Source organism: Orycteropus afer, unplaced genomic scaffold (genome assembly GCF_000298275.1).
Source record: "Orycteropus afer afer isolate SDZICR_OR568_19922 unplaced genomic scaffold, OryAfe1.0 scaffold00132, whole genome shotgun sequence".
NCBI lineage: Eukaryota > Metazoa > Chordata > Mammalia > Tubulidentata > Orycteropodidae > Orycteropus > Orycteropus afer.
Window position 1 is genome coordinate 3951689 of NW_006921719.1, and position 26049 is coordinate 3977737.

At 40.7% G+C, this 26049-nt stretch overlaps 1 protein-coding gene across 1 annotated transcript in view; it reads right to left on the reverse strand.

Annotated features, from left to right (window-relative positions):
- Positions 1-1652: 1652 nt before the first annotated feature.
- Positions 1653-26049, reverse strand: part of SH3GL3 (SH3 domain containing GRB2 like 3, endophilin A3) — an 80861-nt gene continuing 56464 nt past the window's right edge. Inside the window, exon 8 of the mRNA XM_007945101.2 lies at positions 1653-1858. Coding sequence (XP_007943292.2) covers positions 1653-1858 — 206 coding nt within the window. The remainder of the gene's footprint in view (positions 1859-26049) is intronic.

The window sequence follows — 26049 nt, forward strand, 5'->3', positions numbered from 1 at the left end:
TGAGAGTATGCCCAGGCTAGCCTATTTGAGAGTTGTTGGTGGAATTCTTGTCTTCTATGCTGGAAACCCAGGTTCAGTTTCCGGCCAATGAACCTCATGCACAGCCACCAACCATTCATCTGCCAATGGAAGCTTGCATGTTACTATGATACTGAACAGGTTTCAGCAGAGCTTCCAGACTGAGACGGACTAGCAAAAAATGCCTGACAATCTGCTTCCAAAAATGAGCCTATAAAAACCTTATGGATCACAACAGTTCTATCTGTAAGTGGTCATAGGGATGGTGCAGGCAGGCAGCATTTTATTCTGTTATGCATGGGATTGCCGTGAATCGGGGGCTGACTCAATAGCAGCTGACAACAACATTATTATTTTATTATAGACACTATAGGTATAACTGTTTTGGAGAAGAAAGTGTGTGTTGTAGGTGGCTGGTGGGAAAGCAAAGGAGAGAGACGATGCCTGTTGTTGTGAATTCATATAGATGAACAAAGGGCTCAGGAGACTTGGATCCCTGGTGTTGATGACCTTAACAAACCGATGATCTCTGAGCATTTGTTACAAATGTCAGTGAACAGCAATACTCTTCCAAGTGACTTGGGTAATAAACATGTAAGTGGGTAGTGTGATGCAGTAAACAGTCTGCGTTCAAACTCTGACTCTACCACCTCTCGGCTCTTTGATTTTGGGCAAGTCATTCAATGAGTCTCCTCTGCAAAAAGGGAAATGACACATTTCCACCTCCCTAACAGTGTTGCTGTGGGCTCCACTGGGCCAAAGCATATGAGAGATGCATACCCTGGGCAAGGGTCATCAAACTTACATGATCATCTTTGGGCACTCAGCCCACTTCCTGATCATGCTGTTTCCTAAGCATCCATCATAGGACTTGCTTAAAAAAACTTACCCAGTATTTGGCAGCAGAAGCAGCTGAGTTAGGCTCTTTTAAAAATAAACTTGAACGTGTATGGAAGGGTTTTCCATCCCCCAACTTGAAAGGAGGTTGTACCATGTTTGATTTAGGCAAGAAGTAAAGGCCCACTCTCTGGCCTGCTGACCTCAGGAGCCAACATCTATGCATCTATTCTGTGACTCCCTGGTCAGCCATGGGGCACAGGAGGAGTGTGCAACTGGAAGAGTGTGCTTAAAAATCAATTCAACATTGAGAATAACCAACGCCTTTTGGCAATACAGTGTGTCATATTTATTGGGCTAATCAAAGGTAAGCTAAAACACGCTGAAGGAAAAAAATGGAGGCCATCAGTAATGTCAAGAAACAAAACATGTAGCATTTCTTAGTTTCAAATGTTGCCTTTTAAAACCACTGCACCTGAGGAATATAGACAGTTTGTTGCTATAACTCCAATGGGTACTGTTTGTTTTTAGCAACAAGAAGCACATACATTTAGGACAATAAGCAAAAAAGAAAACTGTATATATACATATATATATATATATATATATATATTGCAGCTAAGACAAGAAAGTCATTTATACAAATTAAAGTGATACAAAATACATTAAAAAAACAACACACATACAAAAGTTCTTAAGTTGATCAAAGAGCAAGGATGTCACAGAACACCACATTGAGAGCATTGGTGTGAATTCATTTCAGTTATGAAAGTATGTCCAAAGTTTGAGTTACACATTTACTGAGGTAAAGGCACGATCACTTCAACGTAATTAATGGGGAAGAATCCCGATTCCCCGTGTATCATTCCTTCATACCAATTTTCATCTATTTGATTGGTCAATGTAATGATGTCCCCTTCTTTAAATCCTAGTTCTCCTTGGTTTTCTGGCTCAAAGTCATAGAGACCACGACAACAGGGTTGGTCCATGGGGATGTTAGGACCTGTTCACATCACATGGATACAAAAGAAAAAAATATAGATATAGGTTAACATGACAAATTATCCATGGAAATTTGAAGAGTTTGGAAAGGCTATTAAAAGCAGGTCTCTGCCGGCCTTCCCACTGCAAGGCGGGCTCCATCCAGCTCAGGATGCTGTGCTTGTGGTCTTTGGCATCCTCAGTTTTGGGCTCTGCTCAGCTGCATCAACTCCAGGCAATGCCTCAGCTGACCTCCTGGGCCCCATGACCTTCTCATCAATACTCCCTGTCAGAGAATTCTGGCCCAGCTCTTCTCCCAGAAGCAGCTAGTCATCTCTGTCTGGAACATTGAGGGAGGTATAGAAGAATCACAAGGCCTATCCCTGCCTTTGGGAGCTTACTGTTTCTTTTGTGGAGATTGGACAAAGACATAGAAAACATTGAAAGAACAAATATGAGGTAGTCTATCATGCATGGCTCAGAAAATTGGACGATAAAGAAGGCCTAGGAAGTCAAGGAGATCTTCCCAGAGCTGGTGGCCAGGAGCTAGAATGTGGACAGGATGCAGGACCAGATGAGAGGAATCAGGATAAGAATGAGCACATATTTACAGAGCAACCTAGTATCTTAAGATTATTGTACCTAGCCTCAGAATAACATTTTATTATTATTATTATTTCAAGCTTAAACATGGTCATTTTTTAAAAACAAAAAGCAAAGAAATAGAAAATATACTTAGGCAAAATTGAGAAAAGTCAGCAATAATCTATTAACCTAGAGCTACCAATAAATTAACACTTTGGCATAGAAGCTTCCAGATTTCCTTATGAAAATATTTGTATATGTACTTACATATAGTTGTTTCCATGAAAGAATCTTCCTGCACACCATTGTGAGCATCTTTCCAATCACTTTCAATTACTACCAGTTGTCAAGTGTATCATAATCTCTTTAACCACCTCCTATTTTTGGACATTTAAGATCCTTCCTCTTTCCTTTTTTCCTTTTCTCTTCATTTCTTATCTTTTCCCTTCCTTCCTTCTTTCTCTCCATTCTCTCTTGGCTTTCATAGACAACTCTTTGAAAAATACCCTAACACATGTATTTACAGACATACACAATTAATTCCTTAGGATAAATTCCTAGAAGAGGATTTGCTGGCCAAGACATGAATTTTTCTAAGACTTTTGACATTTACTATCAATTTGGTTTTCTACCATTCTTTTTCTTAAAAATTTGAAAAGTCCTCTGTTAGCCTACAGATATTAACCCTTGATGCATCATGTTTAGCTGGTCAATGAACAAGGAAGACTGAAGAAGGGTTGATACTTTTGAATTGTGAATACTGAAACTATGAAACTACCATGGACTGCCAGAAGAATGAATAAATCTATCCTGGAAGAAGAGCAGCCAGAATGCTCCTTGGAAGTGAGAATGGCCAGACTTCATCTCACCTACTTTGGTCATGTTGTCAGAAGGGACCATTCTCTGGAGAAGGATGTCATGCTTGGTAAAGTGGAGGGTCAACAAAAAAGGGGAAGGCCCTCAATGAGATGGACTGACACAATGGCTGCAAGGATGGACTCAGGTATAGCAAGGATTGTGAGGCTGGCACAGGACTGAGCAGTGTTTTGTTCTGTTGTACACCGGGTTGCTACGAGTTGGAGCCAACTCGATGGCACCTAACAACAACAACAACACATCATATTTGACCTAAACATTATTCCCATTTTACTATCTGGTTTTTAATTCCATTTTTGGAATGTGTATTGGGAATGGGACTGGAAAAAGGGTTTCTGTTTTGTCTTGGCATACATGCAGAAATTTTAAAGAATATAAGTAATCAAACTGACCAAACTTTTCATGCATGCTTTATCCTCCACAGTTACATATCAACATTCAACTAAACTTTATTCTATTTTGTATTTAATTTTTTTCATGTGATATTTTTACTTTTAATCCATTTAGATTTTGGCAAACAGTATGAGGTTTTATTAAGTCTTTTTTGTTGTTAATGATAAGACTTAAGGAGTTATTCCCAAAAGAATTTATTAAATAATCCATTCTTTCTCCACTGACTTCAAATACTATCCTACTATCCTTTATCTTAGGAGCTTTGGTAGCATGGTGCCTAAGGCACTTGACTGCTAACCAGAAGGCTGGCTGTTCAAACTCACCAGCCACTCCTCAGAAGGAAGATGAAGCAATCTACTTCCATAGTGATACTGCCTCAGAAACCCAAGGGGGGTCGCTATGAGTCGGGTCCAACTCGATGGCACATAACAACAACAACAACCCTTTATATTTATCATGTGCATTTGGTTTTATTTTAGGATTTTCTATTTTATTTCACTGATTCACTTTGGCTTGAGTCAGAATTGACTTGACATTAACTGGTTGACCATACTGTAGCTTTGAAATAAATTTTAATATCTGGTAAAGCAAATTCCTTATCATTACTCTTCTATTTCAAAATTTCCTAGCTATTTTCATGAAATTATTCAACCAAACTAACATTAGTGTCAATGTATCAAATTTCCCTTTTGATTTCAATTGTCCCTTCACCCCCCTTGACATTAAAAATTAATTTTAGGAAATTACACTTTAACAAATGACCACCATATACCTTGAAAAACACCCCATGTTCTGGTTACCTCGTGCCACTCTAACAGAAATACCACAAATGGGATGGCTTTAACAAACAGGAATTTATTCCCTCATAGTTCTGGAGGCTAGAAGTCTGAGTTCAAAGTGCCAGGCTCTAAGGTCTAGGTGAAAGCCTTCTGACGCTGGGGTTCAGCTCTACCTCTTCCTCCCAGGCCACTGAAGCTGGAGACTTTCTTTACTCAGGCAGCTCCTGGCTGCTGAGGCTAACAAGCCCAGGGTCAACCAGTAAAAAGGCACAGTCCTAATATTACCAAACACACAGAAGGCCACTGATTCAAGTCCATTAACAGTCCCAAGATCAGCAGATAACATGACAGGCTGCTGAATGACAACTCAGCTATAAGCAGGATTCAAGTGTGTCAAAAGCTAGAGACCGTCTTCAAAGGTGCTTCTTATATACAGGAAGCAGACCACATCCCTAAGGCAGCTATTCAGCTGCTCCAGTAGATTCCACCATGGAGTTGATTACCAATCTCATCTTGGGGAATAACTACATTCAGTGGCCCAGCCACTCAAAACCAGGCCCAGCCAAGTTGACACATAACCTTAACTATCACACTCCACCTGTTCTTATACTTTTATTCTATGACTAGATTGAGTTTGTTATTATTATATTTAAGATTTTTGCAACTGTCTTTAAAAGTGAAAGTTGTCTGTAGTTTTCTGTTTTGTGCTCTGTGCCAGGATTTGGTATCAGAATTATGTTAGTTTTATAAAATTAATTTTTTTTTCTTTTTCGATTGTCTAGCATAGTGCCTAAGGCATATGACTGCTAATCAGAAGGCTGGCAGTTCAAACCCACCAGCCACTCCTAGGAAGGATGATTGGGCAATCTACTTCTGCAGATATACCACCTCAGAAACCCAAGGAGGGGTCACTATGAGTTGCAATCAATTCGACAACAGTGAGTTTCTGAGATTGTCTAAAAGAATTTGAAACTATTTTAAAGATTTAAAAGAATTTTCCCCAAAACGATCTGGACCTTTGGATTTCTGAACCCAGGGTGCTTTCTGGGATAGCTAGTAATGGTGGCTTAGTGTGTCTAGAAGAAGATGGAGTCACCCCACTTCCATCCTCTGTTGCACCTGAAGGGGACTGTGGGTACCTCAGCAGTTCCCATGCTTCCATGGAAAGAAGCTGAAGAAGAGATGATAGGTAGGAATTGAGAGGCCATCTAGCTAAGTTAGAGGATGCCCCCTCAGAGGAACTTGGTGGCATGGACCACTGGTGAGGCCAAAGGGAGACATGATTTTTCCAGTGAAGAAAGGGCTAGAAGGAAGCTAAACCTCACTCCAAGTAAACCATTGTTGTTGTTGTTGTTGTTATGTGACATCAAGCTGGACCCTCCTTGGGTTTCCGAGGCAGTATCACTACGGAAGTAGATTGCCCCATCTTCCTTCCGAGGAGTGGCTGGTGGGTTTGAACCGCCAGCCTTCTGGTTAACAGTCAAGTGCCTTAGCCACTATGCTACCAGAGCTCCCAAAGTAAACCATAGCCCCATCTATATGGAGGCCACAATGTGGACTGAGGCTACAAGCAGCAGATAGAACCAGTCCATCCAAAAGGAGCCCAGCATCCCCACCTTCACCAGCTGACGCATTATACAAAAGGCTCCCCTAGTCCTCATTCAGCCCCCACCACCAGCAGAGTGAGATCTAGAAAAGGCAGGGGAATATAGAGCAAGACCATGCCAGTTTTACAACTTGTGTCCTTTAAGAAGAGGCTTTCATCTTTTCATATGATTGAAATATCTGATAAATTTTATCTTACTTTTGCCATCCTATTTTATGCTTTTAATAAAATATTTATTTCCTTTTTCTATTATTATAAATGATTTTTTTTCCTCCCTCTAGACTTCAATTAGGAGTACCTGGATGATTCAAAAGGAGCTCTGGTGGCTGTAGTACCTAAGGCATTTGACCACTAACCAGAAGGTTGGCGGTTGCAAACCCACCAGCTACTCTGCGGAAGGAAGACTGGGCAATCTACTTCCATAAACATTTACTGCCTCAGAAACCCAAAGGGTGTCGCTATGAGTCAGAATCGACTCGATGGCAGTGAGTTATTTTGCTTTTGGTTGGCACAAATGGGTAAGTGCTCAATTACTAGCAGGAAGGTTGCAAGTTTGAACCAACCTAGAAATGCCTTGGAAGACAGGCCTGGTGATCTGCTTCTGAGAGGTCACAGCTTTGAAAACCCTATGGAGCAGTTCTACTCTGCACACATGAGATCACCATGAGTTGAAATCAACTTGATGGCAACTAACAACAGATTTCAATTGATAATAAGAGATTATGTCCTTTCCTCACTAAATATTTTAGGTCCAAGTAAAGAGAGAAGGTAAATGTTGGTATTTCTCTAATTGTCCTGGGGAGGTGGAGGGAAGTGGCAGCAATGTGAGGAGAGGGAAGGAGGGGCTGGGGCAGTGGAATTTTCCTTTTCTAAGAAAGATTTTATTATTATTTGCTTCCATAGCTTGAAAGTTACAGAGTTATGCCCATTTCTCTGACAGGGCAGTCCTCTTTAATGCTGTCCCCACTCCTAACTTTTTCAGTATTTTGTCCATGCCCAAGTGAGAGGGGTACCAAGCCTCCCCTCACCTAGGTAGCTTCTATCAGTGATCTTCCCCCAGTTGGGCACCTATACTGAGATGGCTCCCCATTGCCTCCCTAGTGCAGTGGCTCTCAACCTGGCCACACATTAAAATTCCCATTGCCCAGGCGGCACCCCAGAAATCTCCTGTGATGGGCGTGGGCAACAATATTGTTTACATTGCTCAGGTGTTTCCAATGTGCAGTTGACATTGAGTCAATTCCAACTCATGACAACCCCTTGTATGACACAGTCGAACTGTGCTCTATAGGGCTTTCAATGGCTGATGTTTTGGGAAGAAGATTGCCAGGCCTTTCTTCTGAGGACTTGAACTTGTTTTGGTTTAACAGCTGAGCACATTAACCATTTGCACCACCAAGGACTTTGGTTAATGCACTAGTCTGCTAACTGAAAGGCTGGAGGTGGAGTCCACCCAGGGGCACCTTGGAAGACTTAGTGATCTACTTTTGAAAAATCATCCTTTGAAAATCCTATGGAGCATAGTTCTGCTGACACATAAGCAGTATCACTGAGTCTGGGTCAATTCATTGGCTAGTGTCTTTTTTTCCCCCTCAATGTCCAGCCAACGTTGAGAATCTCCAGTCTAACACCCTCCCTTTCCTTTTATCAGAACTTGACAGTGTTTAAGAGTTTCAGCTTGTAGAGGTAGGGGAAGTGGGGGAGGAAGAGGGCTCTTCTTCCTCTCCAGGTAGGCAGTGCTTTCCATGTGGTGACTTACAGGTAGGTCAACCTGGCCTCACCTATACTACTCTCTAGGATTTACTTCAGATCTCTAGCATTTGGATGGCTCCTTCTATGACAGATTCTTGCCCCCCACCCCAAGTATATATACTCTTTTTGTCGTAATGAAGGCGCTCTGGTGGTATAGTGGTTAAGGCATTTTGCTGCTAACCAAAAGGTCAGTGGTTCGAATCCACCAGCCAGTCTGTGGAAGAAAGATGAGGCAGTCTGCTCCCATAAAGATTTACAGCCTTGGTGAACATTTCCAACAGGTTGATACACTCCTTGGAAACATCAAACATGGGAGAAGAGAAGGGCAGTGTATGAACAGGGAGACCACTCGGGGAGCAGGAGTGCATGGGAGGGAAGCACAGAGGGAAGAGGTAACTATGGGGAGGAAGTGGGAAGAGAGCTGTTACATTGTGGGAAATTGCAGTCAATGTCATGAGACAAAATGTGTATGAACTGCTTTATGGAAAATGAAATTGCTCTGTAAACTTTAACCCAAATCACAATTAAAAAATAAATAAATAAAATATTTACAGCTTTCGAAATATTGGAATCAACTTGATAGCAGTGAGTTTGTTTTTTTGTCATAATGACAGGAGTGGGAAGGGGAAGGATTCAAATACTTGGGATCAATTGCTTACCTTGAATTTGAAAAGAGTAACATTCAATGACCTCAAAGCATTAGGGAATCCAGCATTTACAATAATAGATCTTTCCATTTTCCTTTGGAAATTTAATACTTATTGGGGGAACCAAAAAAAAAACTCACTACCATCAAGTTGATTCCAACTCATAGTGACCCCCATTGGGTTTCCGAGGTTACAAACTTTACAGAAGTAGAACATCCCATATTCCTTCTGCAGAGCGGCTGGTGGGTTTGAACTGCTGACCCTCTGGTTAGCAGCCAAATGCCAGGGGGAGAGCACTAAATATACATGGCAACTTGAGCCTTCAGTCAAAGTAAATTTTACTAATGTATAACATTATAATATGATCTCTGAAAATTATTAGTATTCTTTTAGCATCTCTCTAAAAACACCAGCCACTCCTCAGAAGGAAAGTTTGGCAATCTACTTCTGTAGTGATACTGGCTCGGCAACCCAAGGAGGGGTCGCTATGAGTCAGGTCTGACTGGATGGCCCATAATGACAAAAATAACAAAAATAGTTTTTAATAGAGGCAGTGACATGACAAATTATATGGAAGTCCTGGCAAAGCATTTTCTTGAACACAAAATGTTAATTCTAAGAGGGAATTTGATGATCATCCATACACCCTCCTCTTTTTGAAGAGGAGGCAGCAATGCTCCCAAGAGGTCACAGCAGCCTTGCCCCAGAGGTAATAGCCAAGCCAGAATGAGAGACACGAGGTCTCCAGCCCCCAGAGCATGATCTGCCCTGTTCCCTGTCACCTCTGATGTGATCTATGATGTGGCTAAGGGTTGCGAAACCATTTTGTGGGCTATCACACTGACTACAGGGCTATTTATTTTTCGCTCCTACCAACTCTACAAGCCACCTGCAGTGACCAACATAAATACTAAACGGCAGGCACGCACATATGTGAGCTCACCACCTGTGTGTGCATGCATGTTCACTCTCTGCACACACACACACAACAAATCAAGGGGAAAGACACATCACTTGTCACTTCATTTATTTTGGGCAAGGGACCTCTGCCACGATGCCCACTTTGATTTTCTGAGAAGTGGAAAGAGGCCAGCTCTCATGTCACACTCCATCAGCCAATAAACCCCAAATAAGGCATCTCTCCTGAGACCCTGGGGTGGACAGACTCCTATGCAAGAGTTCCTCAATTCAGTAATGTGTGTGCACCTGGCTTTCCGCCCACCTCTGTGTTGTCTGAACACCACTGAGGCAGTTTTCCTGGTAAATCCTCAGCAACCAGAGCACAAACCTCCTGAAGTACAAATGCAGCAGGACAGTATTCTGAAATAGTATCCAATGCATTCTTTATTCTGGGTCATTATTGCTGCCCAGGGCCCTCAACTCAAGTAGCTACGGTCTTCCTTACTTTAGGGGGACAGCAGAACCCAAACACACAAACAAAGCAGTCAATGTTTAGCTTTTAATTTTAAAATAGTGCCATTTCAGTTGTGAAATGTGAAAAGTTATGAAAGCCACAACTTTCAGGCTTTTGTGCCAAAGCCAGGTAAGTGCTTACGAGACCAGAGAGAGAGAGAGAGAGAGACCCCTGGATTCCAAGGAACCAGAACTTAGAGATTTTATTACAAGCCATAGAGAGGGAAGGGCTGTTTCCTGCCACAAAGAGAAGAGATATAAGCCTTCCTGGAGGCAAGGAAGGGGCCTAGAGAGAGAAGAAGAGGGCAGAGAGGGTTGAAATGCTCCCTAGATTCTACCCCAAGGTAGAATCTTTGGCCCCATTTTTCACACAGCTGTGGAAGTAAGCAGGCTCCCAAAGTACCCTGGCATAACATGGTGGGGAGGGGCTGGAGTATAGTAGAAATGGCTGGTGTGGTAGAATTAAGAAGAGAGGGAACCTGAAGTGTGAATGCTGGGGAAGAACCACAGAGTTCCTCAAGTCCCAGCAGGTGGTGAGGAAGTGCTAAGGGAAAAGTCAGATCAGGAGAGATCTGGGGGAGGACACACAGGGCTCAGAATGCAGAGACCTGGCAACCCCAAGGCCGAGGCACGGGCCACAGACATCAGCAAATGCCAGCCCAGGCCCTGGGCCAGGTATGTCCAGTTACCTCAGCTGTGGAAGCCAGTGAGGACCTGCACAACCCTCTTCACTGCCACCATGATGATCCTCAAACTCCTCTTTGCACTCAGGCAACATTTTGGGGCAAAGAAGAAGGAAGAGAGAAACTCTGAGGAAAACAAACATCTCTGACAGGGAATTTCACCTCTGAATTGACTGTATTTAAATCTTGAATTGATTAAGTAATAAATGGGTAGTCTATGCTTTCTATTGGAAGAGACCGAGTTACCTTGAAATGGCATGATTACGGGTTTTTCCACCATTAGAAGAAATGGAAAAACGATTCTTTTTTTTTTTCTTTTTAATTTTTTGGCCAAGAGTAGAAATGGAAAAAAGATTAAGTTGTTTCTACCATTGGTCTAAATGGAGGCTTGTAAGCAAGTTCAGTTAAGAGAAATAAAGGTTTTGCCCACCTGAGTGACTGTGCATGAATTTTCCTTCTACACAAGAGATGAGTCAGTGTCACCAAAAGTTCAGGCAGAAGGGATAAGTTTTCTCAGTGGGACCCTTCAAATCTTACTAGAAACGGACATCTCCAGGGAACCTCAATGGCTGAGCTTCCCATGACCAGAAGCCAGCACCTCTGCCAAGATTTTCTCTTAAGACCCGTCCTACCAGTAACCTGTCTTTGTTGACAACCCACTCTTTTTTCACTGTGGTCTTGCCACTGCTACCCTCATCTATTCACACCACCATGCTTTCTCGTGGCTATCTGAAGTCAATTACTGACAAGCAGTGAACGCAGGCTCCTCACTAGCTGATCTGGGTCTATGTGCTCCAGTGTGAGCAGCTACAAGCCTAACCCCGTGCTGTCCTGTGCAAAGCTCAGCCTCCTCCTGCCCTCGCCGAGTAGCCGGTGTTTATTTTCTCTTACTCTTGAGACCTGGCTTACCGTAACATGAGAGCAGAGGTGGGAAATAACACAGTCTTCCTTGTTAAAGAACTAACACAAAGATTATTTTAACAGAGAAAAGGGAGTGTGCCTGTTAAATATTTATTATTCAAGCTCTGTTCCACACCATTAAACCAAAAAACCTAGTGCTGTCGAGTCGATTCTGACTCATAGAGATCCTACAGGACAGAGTAGAACTTCCCCATAGGGCTTCCAAGGCAGTAACCATTACGGAAGCAGACTGCCGTATCTTTCTCCCGGGGAGTGGTTGATGGGTTTGAATGGCCAACCCTTTCAGTAAGCCACTAAGTGCTTAACCACCGCACCACTAGGGCTCCATTCCACACCATTAAGTGTGAGAATTAAATCCATTCATATCTTTCAGACACTGAGAATATTGTCCTGGTGCATGGTAAGCACTAAAACCTGGGAGCTATTATTTAATCCCTGTAGCAGAATACCGAAACTCAAACCCATCACCATCGAGTTGATCTAGGCTCATAACAAACCTACTCCCAGAGGATTTCCAAGGCTGTCAATCTTTATGGAAGCACATCACCATGTTGTTCTTCTGAGGAGCAGCTGGTGGGTTGGAACCACTGACCTTTGGTTAGCAGCAGAATGTTTAACCCCTATGCCACCAGAGCTCCTTCAGTAGCTGAATAGGGCAAGGAATTCTGAGACTGCAGTTACCAGAATAAAATGATCTTGGTATTTCTGTATATGCAAATATAACCCTCTGCAGCAAGGCCTTGGGTGGAGTGGGGGTAGGGGGGAGATGGGAGATAGCAGGGACACAGGGATGGAGGTGGGCACTTTCAAAACATTTTCATGCTGTTAAAATAACAGAGGACCCACTGATGATAGAACTAGGACCAAAGTATTTGCAAGAGGGAAGTGAACATTATTTGAGGGAAAACATGGTTTCCCTGCCTATTGTATTCTTCAGTACTTCCTGACTACCTTAAAATTGCATGAAAATTTTTTGAAAGTGCCCATCTCCATCCCCACCATCTTTATTATTATTATTATTATTATTATTATTTGCCCAGGCCCTTGCTGCAAAGGGTTATATTCACATATATAGAAATAGAGAGAGTGTTTTATTCTGGTAATCACAGTCCCACAATTCCTTGATCCTATTCAGTTATGAGGATTAAATAAGAACTAACAGGTTGTAGTGTTTCCCATGTGCCAGGACAATATTCTCACTGTCTCAGAGAAATTAATGGATTTAATTCTCAGAGAAGTCCTATGATCAGGTACCATTATTTCCTCCCAAGTGTATGGAAGGGGAAACTGAGAGAGGTTCAAAGTAAGTAAGTAGCAGTACTGAAACTTGACCTTTGTCTAGGTCTAGAGTCCATGTTCTGAATCAGTCTGCCATGTGCCCCCTCTGAAAATCATTAGCTTGGGAGTTCATTCCCACCCAGTTTCTGAGTCAACTACAGCCAAGGGGTGGTCCATCGAGTGGGCCATCTCCACCAGCTGCTCAGGCTTGGAATAAGTCTTTGGGTTCTCAGCTTGATGTGTACCCAGGAGCTCCCAGGGCTTGGAATCATCTCTAAGATCACTTTCTCCCTGGATCCTGAGATGATCCTCAGGAAGATTTGTCCAGGTGCCACCTAGCCTTGGACTTTAAGGGATGTCCTTCATATACTCCATCTTTTCCCTGCTTTCCTCAACCTCAGCTCCAGCTTCAAGTGAGCAGTTCAAGGCTTCAATTTTTTAAAAAATAAAATCTGGCCTCTCCTCCACATGGTAGACTAGACATTAGAGTGGAGATGGCATGGAGTGTGACAGGCATTTTACAGCCTAGCATTCTCTCTCTTTCAGCCGTATCCCAGAATCTGGGAGCCTGTTCCCAAGGGCCCTACTTCTAACTCAGACTCTACGGGAAGTGCAGGTTGGAAGGAGAGGGAAGTGGGGCAGGGAGCTATCACAGCTCTTTGGTTGCACTTGAACTTTGTTTATTTTCAGACCACCAAATGATCCCACTGTGGTATCTTCTCTGCTGACTCTAACTTTGGGGATTTCATACCTGAAAGCATTTGGCCACTGTCCCCACTAATAAGAAAGGCAAAATATGATCACCCCCCCCATCCCAGTTTTTTTGAGAAGGAGAAGGTAGAGCGAGAAATCACTTACACTATTGCTATGGCCGTGAGTCCCCATGGGAGCTGGAAGGTGAGGAGTCTCTGGAAGGCTACTGACCTGAGAGGGCTCTTTGTCTTTTAGGAAATGCCCCAGACTGCTGTGTCTTTTGAGTTTTTGTTCCCGCTTTTTTTAGTTTTTCTCTTTCCTCCCTTGTAGTCAGGCTGCGACCTGTCACTTTTTCCTGCTGCAAGTGGGCCTTCCTGAAGCAGTCCCTCAGGCCCTTCTACTCTGCTGCTTCCAGTCTGCTGTAGGCTGGAAATCAGACAACCAATTATGTAACATCAACAGCCACATATTTTGGGCTCTTACTCCGTAGCAAGTACCACCTCACATACGTCATCAAATTTATTTAATAGAATTATCCTATGGACTAGGGGTGATAATGCTTGTGCTTTAGAAGGGGAAAAGAGGCCCAGTGGAAGGAAGGGGCAGAGAATGGATTTGTACCTCCCTCTGTAAGTAGTTAATGTGCTCAGCTGCTAACTGAAAGGTTGGTGGTTTGAGTCTACCCAGAGATGCCTTGGAAGAAAGGCCTGGCAATCTACATCTGGGAAATCATTGAAAACCCTATGGAGCACAGTTCCATTGTGGCACTCATGAAGTCACTATGAGTCAGAATCAACTTGAAGGCAACTAGCTCTACTCTTTCTGACTCCAAATTCTGTTTAACAGTGAGGTCTGTAGATGGCACCCATTTGGCTGGGTGGATCATTTTCTGTTCACTTGTGGTTCAGAAATACAGAAATTCAGGGATGTGTCCTTATTATCCTTCTGCTACCAACTCCCTAGATGGTACAAACAGTTTAAGTGCTCTGCTACCACCCAAAGGTGCCTTTGAAGAAAGCCCAGGCAATCTACTTCCAAAAGGTCACAGCTCTTGAAAAGTCTGTGGGACACAGTTCCATTCTGGACATACGTGGGTTCACTATGAGTTGGAACCAACTCCAGGGCAAATGGTTTTGTTTTGGTTTCTTTGCCTATAGGCCATTAAGGAGCAGAGAGGAAAGTATCTGCTAATGGGGTGAGTCAGCAGCATAGTCAGGAATGGAATGGAATCAAAATCACCCTGAGATCTGACTATATCTACACCATCTGGCTGGGTAATTCATCTCTTAACATTTTAGGACAAAAAAAATCTGATTGGAACTTTCAAGTTTATTTCCAGCCCAGACTCATTCTCTGGGCCAGGCACCACACTTGACCTACTAGATACTATCTCTTTTGAATTAGAATGAGCATATCTGGTTAAAGCTCCTTTTAAATATACACACCCACATTTGTGTGTGTGTGTATACATGTATTTATACATATTTTTTGTTTTATTTTGTTCCTCCTAACCTAAAATCTCAGGCTCTTGTAGCAAAATTCTTTTGAAGCTAACATTCACTCTATAGCTGGCCCAGACATTGCATGTGGTATATAATTCTGAAAAATACCACAAAACCCATTTTGTTCTTTAAAACAGCAGTTTTTGTCCACTGGACAATAACTTAGACCCCTGGATTCTATCTCTGGCTTTTACAGTAACCAACTATGTGACCTTGGCCACATCTGGGCCCTTATCACCAAACGTCCTATATGATGGTTAAGTAGTAAATTACTGAGTGAAGTCTAATAAAAGTTTCTACATCTACGAATATCTTTCTAAAAAAAACAAAAACAGAAAAAAAAAAAAAAAGGTCTGTATTTAACCACAGGAGATGTGATTTATTAAAATTACTTGTCAATAGATTTCAAGCTTAATCATTATGATCTATAAAAATAAGCACATAGGATTTGTTTTACCCTTAACAGCAATTCTCAATTTATATGGATTGTATTATGTGGATTTAAGTGATAAAGCTTGTACCCTCTACCTTACAAAACTTTCATTTGTCTTTGATTGTTTTTGAAGATACTTCAGAAGCTGTGGCAATTTATTTATCAAAGCTTCCTGGGAAGTGGAGTGAATCCTCTAACAATCAGGTCCAATGTTTGTGGGTTGTTTTTGCCACCCTGAGTTGGAGGACAGGGAAGACAAATGACAACCTTAATCAGAGGTGATTCTCTGGCTGTTGGCATAGGAATCAGCTTGCAGATTGTGTTTTGTTTGGCCTCCTCCTTTTCTTTTACAATGTGGATTAGTTGCCAATATTTAAATATCAGGAGATTTCACATAAACATGTGACTTCTGGCTTCTCTTGAAAAATGAGAAAGGCTAGTTACCTGGGGCCTACATTTCTGGGTAACCAGCATCAACTGCTGACCATCAGCTGCCCCTTTTGGGTGGCTCCAGACACACCTCTCCCTGTCATGCTCCTGACTTGAAGGTCTCCCGGCAGCTGCCATTTGTCACTGGTCTTGAACTATTTCCTCATACTTTTTCTATAGCTCTCATTCCTATAACCTGGTATTAGAGCTTAAAACTGGGGCCACCTATTGGACAACTCCAGGAGGTGTCACTCATGTGGATTCACGCATGGATGTCTCTGGAACTGTGCTCCATAGTGGCCCTGTTTGTAGTCCCCGAAGATAACTGACTTCTACAATTTTTTTTTTTTTAACAGAAGCTCATAGACTAATATTTAGGTGATACTATCTTAAAATACAGAGATCACAGGTATTGTTGTATAACACATATTAAGATTTTTAAATGTGTAGTATTTGAGATAACTCAGAAGGAAGATTGGGCAATCTACTTCCATAGTGATACTGCCTTGGAAACCCAAGGAGGGGTTGGTACGAGTCGGGTACAACTCAATGGCAAATAACAACAACAACAACATCATCATATAACCATTTCAACCAAGTGGTCTTAAAATTTTCACAACTAAGTTAGAAGTTAAGTCTTACAGGCTTTTCAAAAACTTCTTTTTACAGATGATGTACAGGAAACCATTCCCTGCAGTGAGAAAAATCTATGCCCCCAAAGCTTCCTTCAGATTTCAATGAGAGAAGACTCTTCTACTTTCCCACATCATTGCTTACTGATTAACAATGAAAAGTATAGTTGGAGTTTGAGGGTTTTTTAAGTAACATTTTTAAAACATAGGAAATATAAAATGTTCAGCCTGATCACATTTCAGATTTTTAAGAAGGCTAAGTATTCATAAAAGATATATGTTGCAGCCGCAGACTTTAGAGCCAGAAAGAACCTTGGAAGGTCTCAAGTCCAATCACTTCATTTAAGGATAATACCAAATCAGCACAGAGATGTTAAAACTCACTCCAAGTCACACAGCTAATAAGTTCCTGAACTACAAGTTAAGACTGCTGTTTACTTATTCAATCCTCTCCTCTCAATAAACTCTGCTTCTGAACCACTACTGATAATACACAATCATGGATGTGCAGAGAGGGCTGGTGGCAAATAAATAAAGAAAAAGCAAGGAATGTGACCAGTATCACAAAATAAAATATGTATATGAACTGTTTAATGTACAATGAATCTGCTTTTTAAAATTTCACCCAAATCACAAGAAAAAGTTTAAAAAAAAAAAAGAAGAAAAAGAGGAAGAAAGGAAAAGTAAGAAATAACCTGTGTAGAAAAGTGGAAATAACTATCACCATTGTCACCACTCTGAAATTTTAATTTCCTCTTTGGAAATTCAGGTAAATGTGTGTGTGTGTGTGTGTGTATTTCATTTGTAAAGTGCTTGTCTTCTTTCATTTTCCAACTTTACACTTGACTTTTGAATAAATGTTTATTTTCTAATACAATCCTAGAGACTTTGCTCCAATGAGGAGAATAACTTAGACTCTAGAAATTATTTTGGAGCCTCTTTAGAGGTGTCAAGAAATTTATAAAAGTCTCTTTTATACCTAAGGGGAGTTAGAATGTCTTAATATAAACTAGTTGAGAGATTTATTTCACTTCACTCTGAAACCTGGAGGACACATTTGGAATGCACATTTGTTAACTAATCTCAGCCTTCTACATTTTTAAAGTAAATCCCAGATTGGAATATATTAACCCTTAGTTTTGATATAACCTGGCACTCTCTTTAAGACTTCCAGTGTGTTGAGGGGGGAACTTTCTTGTATCAATGAGGTATTACCAAGATACCAAATGTAAAATACCTTTGTCCTCTATTTTTTTAATTTATCTTTCAGTAAGTGACAACTTAGGCTCCTTGGATGATGCAAATGGTTTACGCTCATCCACTAATCAAAGGTTGGTTGTTTGAACCCACACAGCAGTGCTGCTGCACAAGAAAGGCCGGGCTATCTGTTTCCACAAAGATTACAGCCAAGAAAACCTTGTAGATCTCTGCTCTACTCTGTTATTACAGAGGCGGGGCGCCATGAGTCAGGATCAACCTTGCTGGCAAGCGGTTTGGTTTGAAGTGACAACTTGGGGCCTGACAACAATGGCACAGGAGTGGAGAAGATATTCAAGCATAGGTCACAAGTTCCTACATTATTTTCTTAAAAATAGCACATGTACTATTTCAGTTCAAGGAATTTTCTTGGCCTCCTTTTCTCTTTGGGGACAGAGGGCCAGCATGTGCTGATGAAGCAGCATGACTCCATTCTCACAGGCTTGGACAGGCAGTCCTTTCTCCGAGACAAGTCCTAAATGTGGATTTTGCCTGCAATTCATCATTTCAAGATGTGACACCCCCTCCTTTTTCACCTTACTTTTGTTCATTCTCTTAAGTACCTACCACTGATATTATCAAAGATTCCATCTCTGTCTAATGATGGATTCTACCTACTCAACCTAAGTCCTTTCTCCCTCCTTTTTTCCTTTAGAAAGAAATGATGAAGAAAATGTTCTTGGAATTCATTTCTGGCAGAGTTTTGTGAGCTTTGCTTTAAATTGTTAGTGAAATGCTTGACATTTTTCCTTCACTTTATAAACATTATGTGCAAATCATTCAGAATCCTAATGGAAAGTAATTTCCCATTAATGCAGACTATAAAATGCTGTTTTCTTTTGAAACTGTGCCTTAGAAAAAAACAGTACAGGACCCCTTTACACTCGCAAATTCCACCCACAAATCAAAGGAGCCTGAGGCTGAATGTGTGAGGGGGTGACTAAACCCAAGGCCAAGGGAAACTTAGGAGAGGCAGTCTGTGAAAGGCACAGGCGAAAGTCAAACAGTGGCACACAGCAGAGCCTGAGGCAGTAGGTGACCCTGGTATTGGGCCCTGAGCCTTCTTAAAAGCCATCTTTTGCACAACTGTGATCTCTGGCTGAACACTGCCCTTCTAACAACTTAATCTCCCCAGGGACTGAGCTACTGGCCAAGAAGGAGGGGACAAAAGCACTGACATGCACAATCTCGATGGGAAGCCAAAGTATTTACTTTTGTTAGTTTTTTTCCTCCCAACTCACATGCATAGAACAGAACACCTTTGAAATGACTTATTGATTTAAATATCAGAATCCTTGTGATCAAGAATCCTGAAAATAAATCATCCCCTATCTATTTGAACATTTTATAACATCCTCCACTACTCCTTCTTTACAATATAAAATGAAATATCTATAAAGGAAGGTGCCCAACTCTGCTACTTACTGGCTCTGTGACCTTGCAAAGTTCTCAGTTAAGCTCGGTAAGTCTCCACTTACCCATCTGTACAATGGAGGTAATACCAGCATTTGAAATGTATATAAAGCACTTAGTATAATATCTGACCCATAAAAAGTGCTCAATAAGTATAGATGTTATTATTAGATTTTTTTACTGTGTTAAAAATATTATTAAGGAGCCCTGGTGGTGCATTGGTTAAGGAATTTGGCTGCTAATTAAAAATTCAGCATCCACTCCATGGGATAAAAATGAGGCAGTCTGTGTATGTAAAGATTTACAGCCTTGGAAACCCTATGGGGAAGTTCTTCTCTGTCCTATAGGGTCACTATGAGTCAGAATTGAATTGATGGCAGTGGGTTTGGGGGTTTTGAGGGGTCATCAATATTATTATTACTTACTTACAATATTATTATGAGGATGAAATGAGCTATGTATATAAAGGATCAAATAATAACACCTGGCATATTGTAGACATTCAAATGTCAGGTCCCTCTATCTTTAGTGACAGTTTAATTAAAATTCCTTTTCATTTTTATAGAACTCTTGTATGATGCAAACAGTTAATGTACTTGGCTGCTAACTGAAAGGTTGGAAGTTCAAGTCCACTCAGATTCACCTTAAAGAATGGCCTGGTGATCTACTTCTGAAAAATCACTATTAAAAACTCAATGGGGCACAGTTCTACTCTGACACACATGAAGTCACCATGAGTCAGAGTGACTCAATGGCAACTGGTTTTTTCAACAATTTCCACACTACCTATCTGAGTGGTCAGATCTAGCATCCTTATTGGTATATGAAGACAACTTCATCAAGGAAAGTGGAGTCCTTTCATGTGGCAAAAGAGAGCATGGTGTCTTGGGAGCTTGACCCAATTCCTGTCTTCAAGAACTTCTCTCCTGTTTCAGTGAAGGCTGGAAGGATGGGGCAGTGGGGTCGTGACTGAACCCTTGTGTCCTGACTTCTGCTTCATTCAGATATACTATCGTGTGTGTGTGTGTGTGCGTGCGCGCGTGTGCGAGTGTGGTGGAAGGATGTGACTCACTTTCAAAGGTTTCAGGTTTTTTATATACAGTTTCTTTCTAAAAAGAAATTTTGAAGCGGCTTACAATAAAATACATATTCAGAATAGTTTTAGACCAGAAATAGAAAGGCATAAAAAGCAGAGAAACAATATAATTTTTCATCCAAATCAAAGAGCTTTTGAGAGTGAAAGGGGTGCTATTAAAAATTACACTTGAGCAACAGATGTAAACTGGGACTCAGCAAACTGGGCCTCAGGGGCATCCTTGTCCAAAGGGGAGGAGAAGTCTATACACTATGCTGCAGTCACTTAAACGGTCATGGTGCTTGAACCTCACATTGGGCACTGAGCTTTCTCGTAGCAAGGGCAAATGAAGAATAAAATGGGATACATAATTTCCTTAATGAAGGAAGCACACCTGCTCTTCAAAAGCCATCAACTTTTTTCATCATTATATACATTTTTCATTTTTTCAAATGTTCTTGTTAAAAATACAATTCAAAGAATATCTTTAAAAGAAAGAAAAATATACCTGTAATTCTATCATTTAACGTGGTCTGCACACAGATACAGACTTACAAAGTTGTAATCATAGTATACATATAACTTTGTGTCTTTCTTTTTCACTTAACATTATACTATAAATATTTACTCTTCAACATAATATCCATATAATTAATTTTAAATAGATGCATTATATCCCAATTGATAAATCATGAGTTACTTACCAATTATGCTACCATTGACAAAGATATATAAATAAATATTGCTCATTAAATTATTCTTCCTTACAACTTTTTGTTTCCGTTCTATAACAGATACAGCAATATGCTTTTGTTAGATTATTTCTTTTGGCTACATTTGCAGGAGTGAAGTCACTTAGAGCATATGAGCATTTTTTATTAATTTTGATACATATTGCTAAATTGCTTTCCCAGTGGGCTTTCCCAGGGATTGGCACACTACAGCCTGTGGGCCAAATAAAGTTTTATTAAAATATAGTCAAGCCCATTCATTTATGTATTGCCTATGACTGCTTTTATGCTGTAATGGTAGGGATGAATAGTTGCAAGAAAGTCCGCATGGTCCACAATGACTGAAATATTTATTATCTGGCCTTTACAGGACAAAGTTTGCCAACATCTGTGTTATATTAATGTATACTCCCATCAGCAATGTGGGAACGTACCTAGTACCACTTTCTAACCAGAGTGAACTGTGTGGGTCCCTGTATGGTGCAAATGTTTGATTTGCTCGGCTACTAACTGAGAGGCTGGTGGTTTGAGTCTACCTGGAGGAGCCTTGGAAGAAAGGCCTGGTGATCTACTTTCAAAAAATCAGCCACTGAAACTCCATGGAGAACATTTCTACTCTGACACACATGGGGTTGCCATGAGTCAGAATCAACTCAATGTCAACTGGTTTTTTATTATTATTTTAAGAGAGATCATCAGTGAGTGACAGAACAGACATTTTCTTCCATAACAAATTTGTAGTAAATGTATGTAATAAAAGCATACTGCAAAGTGGCCACCAAAACCCACTCTTCCCTTCTTCCATAGTAATATAGCTGTAGCTGGGATGTGGTGCTCCAGCTCATCCTCCTCCAGCTTTTGCAGTTACATTGTTCATATGACTAAGCTCTTGCCAGTGGAATGTGAGTAGAAAGTGTATGAGCCATTTCTGATTCATTTCCTTTCCAAAGATTCTGATTCATTTCCAAGGCCCTGGACTTTCTTTCATAATTGCTATCTTGTTTGAACTACTGTCCTTTTGTGTGGAACTATTCTTCCTTTTGTGTGGAACAGTAGCTTCTGTTACCCTAACTAATACAAAACTGGTACCAGAAGTGGGGTATTGCCATACTTAAAACCTAAATTAGTATCATAGTGGCACTGACTCAGCAGCCTGGTAGAGATGAAAAGGAAGCAGATATAAGGCTGGAAAGCTGCTGAGTCTCATTATGCCCTAGCAACCATTTGGTGAAACTTCTGCCTGCAATCACTTTGAAAGCAGACTCCATGTGAATAGCTTTAAAGAAAGAAGTTGGATAAAGCCAGAATATTAGTGTGTGCTTGTTATTCCTTGGTGCTTCTCATTTCTAGAAGATGACAAACTTAGGCAAGAATCCTGGTTTGGGTATTCAAGGCACTATCATTACAGAAGTAGATTGCCAATGTTCCTTCCAAGCAGTGGCCAGTGGGTTTGAACTACCAGTCTTATGATTAGCAGTCAAATGCCTTAGGCACTATGGCTACCAGAGATAAAGCAGTTGTAAGAGCTAGATTAGATCTCTGATGGTGCAAAAGGTTTGTACTCAACCACTACCCTAGGGGTTGGCACCTACCCAGTAGTGCCATGGAAGAAAGGCCTGGCAAGCTATTTCCATAAAGACTACAGCCAAGAAAATCTACAGAGCAGTTCTACTCTGTAACATATGTGGTTGCCATGAGTCAGAATCACTGCACAGCAATGGTTTTGTTGTTGTTGTTGTTTGCTTTCTTGTTTGTTTTTTAAATAGCTATATCTAGAAAAGAGGAACCCTGGTGGCATAATAGTTAAGCACTAGGCAGCTATCACTCTGTGGTAGAAAAGCCCTGGCAATCAGCTCCAGCAAAGATTTCAGCCAAGGAAACCATATGAGGCTGTTGTACTCTGTCCTATAGGGTCACTACGAGTAAGAGTTGGCTCGGCACACAATATCTAGAAAAGAACTTTGTGATTACTGGCACACAGGACTGCCTGCAAGTATACAGACCAGAAGCTCATTCAATTTTTGAAGGTATTGGATTATGAAAGAAAGTACAATCTAATCTGGAAATGTCTGCAACTACTTGACCTTAAAAAGACCCTCACGGACCCTCAGAAGCAATGCCTGTGAAATCTGCACAATCCCTAAAGAAAGCAGATTTTCAAAGCCCACTCAGATGTTGCCTTGGAAGAGATTAAAGTCATCTTAGGGCAAATCCAGGGACCCACAGGATAATGGACAAGAGATTTCCCTCCAGAGAACAGAACCAGGATCTAATGAAAAAATTTCCTTCATTGCCAGGGTAAGAGGTCCTTACAATGCCTGTCCAGCTGGATTCCATCACTGCGTGGACCAGTGCCTGCTGGATATTGCCCACTAGAACTAAGTTGTGGCTGCCCAGCAAGAGTCTCCATTTCCCAGTTGGCTTTGCGACTATGTGTGACCAATGTTGTTGTTAGGTGCTCTCGAGTCGGCTCCTACTCATAGAGATCCTATGTACAACAGAACGAAACACGGTCCAGTCCTGTGCCAGCCTCACAATCCTTGCTATGCCTGAGCCTATCATCACAGCCATTATGCCAATCTATCTCGTTAAGGACCCCCTCCCTCACTAACCCTCCACTTTACCAAGCATGATATCCTTCTCCAGGGAATGGTCCCTTCTGATAACATGACCAAAATAGGTGAGTGGCCAATTGCTTTTTCACTCCTAGAATGTGAATGTGCCATTTCTACCTCACTGGCTTAAAAGGAAATGTCTAGCTTGGACTTCTGTTCTTTCTCCCCTTTCTGCTGGTTGGTGTGGCAACAACTAGCACTACCTTGGAAGCCACTTGATATAGGTGGCAGAACTGCCATTATGCTAGGCTTCTGAGTGACTTCATGGAGTAGAGCCACTACCTTTTTGAAATATTCTTCCTGGATTATTACATGAGTGGGAAATAAAATCCTATCTTGTCTCAAAAAGCATTGCACCATGGAGTTTTCTCTTTTCTTTTTCTTTTTAGACAAAAGCTATTATTACTGTCAGTTGCCACTGAGCCAATTCTGATTCATGGTGACTCCATGTGTGCAGAACAGACCTACTCCATAGGGTTTTCAAGGATGTGAGATTTTGGAAGCAGATCATTAGGCATGTCTTCCAACTACCTCAGGGTGAGTTCGAACAGCTAATCTTTTAGCTATTAGTCCAGTGCTTCAACAATTTGCTCCATCCAGGGACTCCTAGACAGTTACCCTAATACAATATAAGTCTTAGAGACTTATACTGCACCTGAGTATCCTCTAGGTAATATTTTAATGAAATCAATTTTCTACAAATAACCTTAAAGGAAATGCTACATCAAAAATGTAAATTGAAAACTAATGCCACATGCTATAAAGCGACTAACCATAAATGTAATTGTGGTAGAAAATACACAATTTTATTAAATTCAAACAAGGTATACTTGCCTGCAAAAGGCTTTAAACTTAAGGCCTATAAACTTGGTTAAAATTGGATATTAAAAATAAGCTAGCACAAAACTGTGGCTCTATCTCCTTGAAATCAGAATGACTGAAAGAGAGTTACAAAACAATTACTTATAATGTGATTCAAAGTTATTTAAGTCTACACCTATTAAACACCTGAAACCATTTTGGGTGAACAAAGAGATGGATCCAGTGAGACACATGATATTGAATGGCTCTGAGAGAAACTTTTGCATTAGTATGGCAGATTGAGTATTTGACTGCAGCCTTCCTTTCATGTACTCAATCTCTAACAACCAAGAAAGAGATTTTTTTTTTAACTTCTATAGAATGTTGGAAAACAAGAACAAACATCACTGGTGGACTAGATATTATAAGGAATATCTGAAAGATGGAAGACAGCTGAAGAAGGAAACGAAGCTCAAAATGGATCCTGAAGAGGGACCCTTTAAAAAGTGGGTTCTGAGAGTGTCCGAAGCTCAGAACAAGTGGATACTGGAAGCTGGATGACTGGTTAACATTCTGGGAAAAAAGCAGCCAGGTGAGTCTTCCTATCACTCATTTGTACCAAGTACCTGGGAGCCCAGGCATCTGCCTCCAGGCAGGAGTAGTAAATAAGAAGATGGGTAAAATCGATAAATCTATAACCAGAATGATATATTAAATAAATAAATAAATAAAAGAGGAAGAAAGAAGATACAAATGATCAAGTTCAGGAACGAGAGGTAACAACACTATAGATTCTATAGATACTAAAATTATCATAATAGAATTTTCAACCTTATGCCAATAAATTTGACAACTTAGATGAAATGAACAAATTCTTTATAAGACATAAACAACCAAAGTTCACTCCAGAAGAAAGAGATGACCTCAATAGCCTTCTACCCATTAAAGAAACTGAATGTGTACTCAAAACCTTCTCACATGGAAAAAAAAAAAAAAAATTACCTTTACAGTGGAGAAACCTAACTAACACTGTCTCAACCAGATGATCAAGATTAACATCAACAGTGATAAATCATGTTGACAGCACATCCCTTGATATGATTAGATGAAAATGGCACATTACCTCTGTGTTCTTCCTTCCCAAAAGCCAGTTTAATCACAAGGAAAACATCAGCCAAATCTCAGTTGAGGAACGTTCTACAACATACCTGACTAGAACTCCCCAAAAATGTCAAGACACTGACAAGAAAAATCTCAGAAACTGTCACAGCCAACAAGAGCCTAAGGAAACATGGTGACTAAACATAAACTCTATTAACCATGGAAAGGCAAATTGAAATTGAATACCATCTTTTACCTGTGAATGATTGGCAAAAATGGAAGTCTGCTAGCAGAGTGTAGGGAAGCAGGAATTTATACATTAATAGCAGCATAGTCATTCTGGAGGGTAATGTAACAATATCTATTACTACTTAAAACAGCATTCACTCTAACTCAGCACTTCCATTCCCTGGAAAGACTTTATCTTCCTAGAAAGAGGCAAATAAAGGATATTTATTGGACACTGTTTGAAATAGCAAATAACTAGAAACAATTTCAATAAATACACTATTTCTCTATTTATGGAATATATTATACCCATTGTTACCTAGTCAACTCCAAGTCACAGTGATTCTATTTAAAAAAAAAAAAAAAAAAA